Source organism: Bufo gargarizans, chromosome 1 (assembly GCF_014858855.1).
Source record: "Bufo gargarizans isolate SCDJY-AF-19 chromosome 1, ASM1485885v1, whole genome shotgun sequence".
NCBI lineage: Eukaryota > Metazoa > Chordata > Amphibia > Anura > Bufonidae > Bufo > Bufo gargarizans.
Genome location: NC_058080.1, coordinates 140,549,005 through 140,557,610, shown reverse-complemented (window position 1 = coordinate 140,557,610; position 8,606 = coordinate 140,549,005). Strand labels below are relative to the sequence as shown.

Genomic DNA, 8,606 nt, shown 5'->3' with positions numbered 1-8,606 from the left:
ATAAAAACAACTGTCGTGTGCATGAGGCCTAATACTGGTTTACAGCAGGTTTCAGCAACCTCCGGCACTTCAGCTGTTGTGAAACTACTACTACCAGCATAGTGCATTCAACACTTTGGCAGAACAGTGGAGAAATTGGGGATGCTGGGAGTTGTAGTTTCATAAGAGGAGGTTGTGGGGGTTCCTGACCCCCGGTTTAGTGTTGGTCTTTTCCTTAGGCTACATGCACACGACCGTGCCGTTTTTCACGGTCCGCAAAAAAACGGAAGCCGCCCGTGTGCCTTCTGCAATTTGCGGAACGGGCGGCCCATTGTAGACATGCCTATTCTTGTCCACAAAACGGACAAGAAGAGGACATGCTATATTTTTGGGGCGGAGCCACGGAACAGTGCATCGGATGCGGACAGCAGACGGAGTGCTGTCCGCATCTTTTGCCGCCCCGATTGAGTTGAACAGGTCCGCATCCGAGCCGCAAAAACTGCAGCTCGGATGCGGACCCAAAAAACGGTCGTGTGCATGAGGCCTTTAGTATCATCTGACTTGAGCCAGACACTGATTTCATAGTGACCTGTACTGGTAATGGAGCGACTGGTTATTTGAACTGTGGATACATATCCTGTGGTTCAGTCTGTTGCAGGTGCATTTAACCTGCTTGAGGTGCAGAAGGTCTGCTTTCTTGGCTTTGGTATGAGAATGGTGGTTTTAAAGGGGTTATCCCATGAGTAATGTAAAAAACGAAAGTTGGATATCATATAGCACATCACTCTCAAACCAGCCCTGTACCTCACATGGATCCAGAGATCTCCCCATTCTGCTAGATTTATATCAAGCTGGCAGCTCAGGGGGCGTGTCCTTTCTGCTGCGGTTGGTGGCAGTTGAAGGAAAGAAATGAGCGTCTATATCAACATCAGTTAGCTAGATAGAGAATTTACAAAAAGGGCAAACAGCAGGTGGCGCTATACAGAGAGTTCAGGGAATAACTCACGGGCTATACAAATCTTTTACTTTCATGCAATAACAAAAGTAATCAGATCCAGGTTCTGTTTAAAAAAAAGGTAGAATATATTTTGTGGGACAACCCCTTTAAGGCCTAGAATGAATGAACGAGATTACATCCAGGTCATATACTGTATGTGTGACCCGATCAGGCCGTTGACTTTTGCTACGTAGGACTGTCCCTCATGTACAGGACTTTACCATGTAAATCTAATAGGACTGATGGAACACCTCTACATAGTCCTTTACTGGAGTAGTGCGGACTCGACTTGTGGCACTCACATTGTCCAGAGCCTATGTTCAGCCATGGTTATTGGGCAAAAGTGTCAAACTTTATTTTTCAGTAGAGGACTACCTTCATGCATGATCATCCTTGTGGAGGTCCAGTCAGCAGGGAGTCTTCATGGCATTTTCCCAGAAACAGTATTCAAACTAGAACAGGGATGCTCAACCTGCGGCCCTCCAGCTGTTGCAAAACTACCACTCCCAGCATGCCCTATTAACTATAGGCTATCCAAGCATGCTGGGAGTTGTAGTTTTGCAACAGCTGGAGGGCTGCAGGTTGGGCATGCCTGTCCTAGAATCTGCAGAGAGAAGAGGACTCTCCTAGAGGTGGCACTGGAGGAGCTGTATACTACATAGTGTTTCATATAGGATAACTAAATACCGTATCTTTTACATTGTGTCACATGAATTGTGCGGTGACGGGACCAATGGTGTTAATCGCATTTCTCTGAAAGCAATGCAATTTTAACAATAAAACCAAGTAAACGTGGATAAAAAGCTGGCCTCGTAGGCATTTATTGTACACAAAAATAAATAAGTCACAATTTACAAAGCAAAAAGCACGGATGGCTTTTAAAGTGCAATTCATACAAGTCGTAGGCTAGAGACTGAGTCTCCTTAAATTCCGAAGCGATACCAACGCCCCCTAATGTCTGCAGAACTGAGCACCCCAAAAACTGCTCAGGTTTACCACAGTACGGAAAAGTGCAGACAAAGCACATGTTTACAATGCTTTATGATAGACTGAGCAGAAGACTCTGCGTGTGATGACGGCACGTGAATACACGAGACTTATGAGAGGCATAATATGAGCCACAACCACATCTATCATCGCCTCCATCATCTGTGCGTATAGAAACCTCCATCTACCCAACAACAGCAAGCCATGGCGTATAAAAAGAAGGTACAATGTACACTGTGGTAATAGGAGACCAAACATGGGGATGTTAGCAACTTCTAAATTATCTGCCAACCTTTTCACTCATAGTGAATCCCACATTGGAGTCCACAAATGTGTCCATTACTGGTCATCCATATCTCAGGTGACCACACGCTTCCAACCATAAAACCTTTCTTTGGTGTCCATTTGCCACTTTCTCATGAGCTTCACTCCCTCTGCATAAAACGCTTCCTTGGAAGCCTTCAGGTCACTCATGAGCCTCCTCTGAGCCCGTAATGTCAAACATGATCCATGATCGCAACCTTAGGAGCTCTCTTGTTTGGAAGAACAGGAAAGACAGCAGCTAACATGGTCTCTTCAGACAGAGGTGGCAGTCCTCACTTTTGCTGACAGGACCTGCTTAAAGCGTCTCTTCAAGTCCTGCATGTTTGGAGACTTTGGCCGAGGAATGAGGGAATTTTTCCTCTTCTCGGGTGTGCTGGTGGTTTGATGCTTGCTGATCTCCTTACAAAGTACTTGAAACGCGTTGCAAACGTCAATATAATTCTCACTGACGCTGACTTCGTAAAAAGTGCAGCCCAGCATGTTGGCCAGCTGAAGTCCGTGCTGTGGTTCGACCTGCTTGAGGTGCAGAAGGTCCGCTTTATTGGCGACGATCACGACGGGCACTCTGTTGTCGGGGTGCAGCTGGCGCACATGCTGGTGGAGGTGGTTGATGAGCTCATAGCTCTTACAGTCTGTGATGGAGAAGACGATGACCACAGCATCTGCCCATCTGATGGATCTGTTCAGCTGCTCGTTACACTCCAGTCTCTGGTCATGGAGCTGAGGGAAAGAGAGAGAAAAAATAATTAGGAGATGAGGAGACTCCAAACCTTATGGTAAAGCAATTTACAGGATTTTCCGAGGCACAAGTTCCAGAAGACACTTCACCTAAGTCCTGCAGAAGATGTATGTTAGATCCATCTGTCTGCTCCGTCACCTTCCTACCCTAATGTATGTTGATGCAGCTGCAGGGTCTGGAATCAGATACGGTGGCGGTTTCTATCCTCTAGTGGAATGTACCGCGAGGAGCAGGGAAAGACTTTGTAGTGGGGCAGAAAGGGAAATGAGCTGGCTAGACAGAGAGTCTGGAAAGTAAGAAGATATAAGCTGGAAGCATTTCCATCTGGACAGCTGCCCGATCCCAACTGCTAGGACTAGACAGGCACTTAACCGTTCGTACGAGACCGACTGGGGCGGGAAATAAGCTTATAACTAGCCCTAGTTCCAGACCATTTGGAGGCAGTTCAAAAGGTCAGAGACCTCTAGATGTAGCAGAGGCGAGTGCCTCATTTAACACCGTCTGCACTGTGAGCGTGCATTTATGTTAATGTGACAAGTGCCAAACGCAGCTCTGCTGAATCTTTACTAAAAGATAATCTATGTGGACAACGCAGAGCACTGTTATATACAGCGTCACCTATAATGACGATACTGACGGTACGCACTACTGAGGAGGGGTTGGGGACAGAGAAGGGATTTACCTGTACACCTGGAGTGTCCTGCACCTGGATGGCCAGCGTCATGCCGTCTATCTGGACTTGTCTGCTGTACAGGTTTCCTGGGAAAACAATAGCACAATTCATCAGAGAAGGCTGGATCTGGACCTACATCCAGCAGGCACAACCCCTCTACCACTACATAGGACGTGGGGCAGGTAACTTCATCCGCCTCCACTGAGCACTCGAGATTCTCTTACCTGCATTCCTCTCGTAGTCGCCAATAAACCGCTTGGTGAGAAATCGGACCACCAGCGCTGCAAGGAGGACGAGAGGAAAGAAAGGATTAGAAGAGCACACAAAAAGCGGGCAGCAGGCAGTGATGCCATCCAGTGTACAGATCATTTACATTACACGGGTGGCAGCAGGCAGTGATGCCATCCAGTGTACAGAACATTTACATTACACGGGTGGCAGCAGCAGGCAGTGATGCCATCCAGTGTACAGAACATTTACATTACACGGGTGGCAGCAGCAGGCAGTGATGCCATCCAGTGTACAGATCATTTACATTACACGGGTGGCAGCAGCAGGCAGTGATGCCATCCAGTGTACAGATCATTTACATTACACGGGTGGCAGCAGCAGGCAGTGATGCCATCCAGTGTACAGAACATTTACATTACACGGGTGGCAGCAGCAGGCAGTGATGCCATCCAGTGTACAGAACATTTACATTACACGGGTGGCAGCAGCAGGCAGTGATGCCATCCAGTGTACAGATCATTTACATTACACGGGTGGCAGCAGGCAGTGATGCCATCCAGTGTACAGAACATTTACATTACACGGGTGGCAGCAGCAGGCAGTGATGCCATCCAGTGTACAGAACATTTACATTACACGGGTGGCAGCAGCAGGCAGTGATGCCATCCAGTGTACAGATCATTTACATTACACGGGTGGCAGCAGCAGGCAGTGATGCCATCCAGTGTACAGAACATTTACATTACACGGGTGGCAGCAGCAGGCAGTGATGCCATCCAGTGTACAGAACATTTACATTACACGGGTGGCAGCAGGCAGTGATGCCATCCAGTGTACAGAACATTTACATTACACGGGTGGCAGCAGGCAGTGATGCCATCCAGTGTACAGAACATTTACATTACACGGGTGGCAGCAGGCAGTGATGCCATCCAGTGTACAGAACATTTACATTACACGGGTGGCAGCAGGCAGTGATGCCATCCAGTGTACAGAACATTTACATTACACGGGTGGCAGCAGGCAGTGATGCCATCCAGTGTACAGAACATTTACATTACACGGGTGGCAGCAGGCAGTGATGCCATCCAGTGTACAGATCATTTACACTACAATGCACTTCCACAGAAACCAACAATCCTCCATGATCGCCTCTACTCCCCATACTGCTCTGAACTGGGCTACATGGTCAGTGCTTGGTGTGGTGATACCAGGGCACACAGGGGTAGGGGAAATGAGCTTGTCAGTTGGCACTGTTCATAATAGAGATGGGCTACCTGATCTGCCAGTCTACCAGCCCACACTACAACAGGCACACTGATTTCCAAACTAAATCATCAATGAACTGGTGCAAACAATGTGTGACTTGTGGATTTACCAAGGACAGACACATTACAAACTCAGCTCTGCTACATATGTGACAGCACTGGATCATTGGGAAAGTATATAACAGTAAGAGTTACTATATACAGCCACGTTAAATAACCGACAGTAACCACCATAAGACTCACCTGTCTTGCCAACGCCACTGGCTCCCACCACAGCGATCTTGATTACCCTGCTGCTGCCCCCCGGACCACTGCTGGTGCCCGCGCCCTCCGCGCTGCTGGCAGGGGGGCACTCGCTGATAGTGCACATGTTCTGGATGAGGCGCATGGCTCCGGGTATCGGGAAGTGAAGAGGAGATGAAGGGGACAGTGCTGTGTACAGCCGTGTGCGGCCGCGGACTGTATCAGGCGAGAGCACTGACTGGGGAGCTGTGAGGAGCAGAGCGCAGCGCCGGCTATTTTGTTCCAGAGCGGTCAGGACTTGGCACCGCCCATCTTCCCTCCTAGCCTATCACGGTCAGAGCAGCCGCCGAAGGGTCCCGCCCCTTCTCCCCTCCGCCGTATCAGAAGGCGCCGTCTGCTGGTGTTATTGTGCTGCTGTGTTGTGTAATACTGATGCACGCTGTCTGCGGGGGGCATGGGCGGGAGCCGCTGCTGGGACTTGTAGTGCTGTGGCGCCCATGTTATACATAATTCTAGGCAGTGAGACACCATATGTCCCATTACAATCTTTATACCTTACTATTTTTCTGTAGTATTGGCTAAGGTTGGGCAATAACAGAAATTTTCTGATGGTTCCCATATTGAGATAGATATCCCCATGGCTGTATATTGCAGATATATAAAGTTTCACCCCATGCCCATCTGTGGTAGCCAATGGCGCAACAAATTTACCATAAAATTGCGCAGCGGTTGGTTACCTGAGGGGTGGCATGGCTTGGCTGCGTGTGGGGCCGTACCCTTACACGTAAACTTCATATTGGACATATACAGGCACATGCACGCCCTACATACAGGCACACATACCTGACACGCACATCAGACGGGCAGAAATACAAATGTACAATGGGGGGTCATCTACTAAGACGGCTTTATACGCCGGTATTGGTTTTTCCCCCTGTGCTGCTGTAGTATACGGCTAATTTAGACGCCTGCTCCTGGAAACAGGTGAAAAAGTAGAAAGATTGCCCAGTACAGCCCCAACACGTCAGTGCTAGACCCCCCATTCCACCCATCTGTTGTACTTGCCGTAAAAACGCCCTTGCACTGGCGTAAAAATTATCGTTAATAAATGACCCCCCAGTAACTTTACAGAGACATGCTCACATACACACTATGGGGGTCATTTATTATCCAGAAATACGCCTATATTAGGCGTATTTCTGGCGCAGATTGCGTCGCAACGATTAGATTGCGACTAAACTTTTCCCCGTACACGGCAGGTCTAAAAAAGTGGGCGTGGCGTGGAAGAGGACAGGCCAACGCCTCTTCATAACGTCAGATTATCCGCAGCCAGATATGGGGGTTATTAAGACTGGTGTCTAAAATGCCGGTCTTAAAGGGAACCTGTCACCGGGATGTTGTGTATAGAGCTGAGGACATGGGTTGCTAGATCGCCGCTAGCATATCCGCAATACCCAGTCCCCATAGCTCTGTGTGCTTTTATTGTGTAAAAATAACGATTTGATACATATGCAAATTAACCTGAGATGAGTCAGAGCTTGAAAATATGACTCTTCTCTGGTCAAATACAGCTCTGCCGGTCATAAGCATATAGTAGTCTCCAGCATATTATAATAATAGCATGCTTTCTCCATATGATACATATCCTGTATACACGCACATACATGAGTACATACATACACACACGTGGAGAGTACACATTCTGCTCCATTCTATACATTCATGTGTATCCAGCTGCTGTGCCCAGCTCTTGGCAGTAGAGGTGCCACTTTGCTTGCCACCACTAGAGGCATAGTCAGACCATTACAGCGCAGTCCGTGGCACAGCGGAGCTGTGTGTGCTGGCAGGGGATTTGCATGTCTTGTACTTGGCAGGCGGCTGCTTCCTATTTACTTAGAAATCAGACATTCTTCTTTGGGGATTGTAGTAGCAGAGAGCGCCACCCGATGGTAGCAATGTGCCACATTGCCGTCACGGAAGGGCAGATCACAGGGACAGAAACCTTTCCTTCTGATCAGGATGGCTTCTTCTGCCACCGATCATTAACACTTCTGAAGAGGACACAATCACCGTCTCGCCACTGCCAATTCACACAATACAATAGAAACTTTATTGACAGCGATGACAATCACAGAGAACCGCAATTAGCATATGGGGAATTGTAAAGGCACAATAGGGGTCTGCGGATTACGCTCACATCTAAGGCCGGGGCGACACTGCCATACTTTTTGTAGCGCCGCTGATTGATTTTAGACTCAATCAGTCCAAAGGAATACATTGTATTGTGCGCAGTCCTGTGGACGGCAGCTGTCACCCAACACTTCAAATCAATCAGCCGCAAAGTCGCGGAGTAGCCCGGGGCTTATGTATGTTGTATGGCACAAAGGAAATTATGCTGCAGTATTTGTTGTGGATTGTACCCAGTGCATTGCAAAGGGCCAAACCAGTGGGGTAAAGCCGCAGCATAAATTGATATGCTGCAGATGTAAAATCCGCACCACGGGTCAATTTACACTGCAGATTTTTTTTTTTTTTGCAGCATATTTATATTTCTTAAAAACTAATCCACAATGCTCATATTGTGAAACACTGTGTATATGCTGCATGAAAATGCTACCCTGTAATTGCATACTGACATCTTAGTATTAGGGCTCATGCACACGACCGTGAGTATTTGGCGGTCTGCAAAAAACAGATCTGCAAAAAATACGGATGACGTCTGTGTGCATTCCGTATTTTGCGGAACAGAACAGCAGGACCCTAATAGAACAGTCCTATCCTTGTCTGTAATGGGGACAATAATAGGATATATTATTTTTTTTGCGGAACAGACATACGGAAACGGAATGCACAAGGAGTAACTTAAATTTTTTTTTGTGGACCCGTTGAAATGAATGGTTCCGCACACGGTCCTAAAAAAAAAAAAGGTAACAAACGCGGATAAAAAATATGTTCGTGTGCATGAGCGCCTAGGCCTCATCCACATTTCCATGTCAGTGTCACGTCAGTGAAAAAAACAAAACGTACGTGTATCATCCGTGAAGTTTTCTGTGAAGGATCTGTGATGGATCCGTGTGTCCGTTTTTACCCTCCTTGTGTCATCCGTAATCCACAGACGTTGCACAGCTGAAAACTGATTTCAAGAGCATTTCCTATCCGTCTTCC

The 8,606-nt window shown here is 47.6% G+C and overlaps 1 protein-coding gene across 1 annotated transcript; it reads right to left on the bottom strand.

Annotated features, from left to right (window-relative positions):
* Positions 1–1,769: 1,769 nt before the first annotated feature.
* RASL11B (RAS like family 11 member B) lies at positions 1,770–5,685 on the bottom strand. The gene is made up of 4 exons (XM_044294204.1): positions 5,442–5,685; positions 3,924–3,980; positions 3,709–3,785; positions 1,770–3,007 (listed from the first exon to the last, which is right to left on the bottom strand). Exons 1-4 carry the CDS (start codon positions 5,584–5,586, stop codon positions 2,540–2,542), a joined length of 747 nt encoding a protein of 248 aa, XP_044150139.1. The 5' UTR covers positions 5,587–5,685; the 3' UTR covers positions 1,770–2,539.
* Between the last annotated feature and the right edge of the window lie 2,921 nt (positions 5,686–8,606).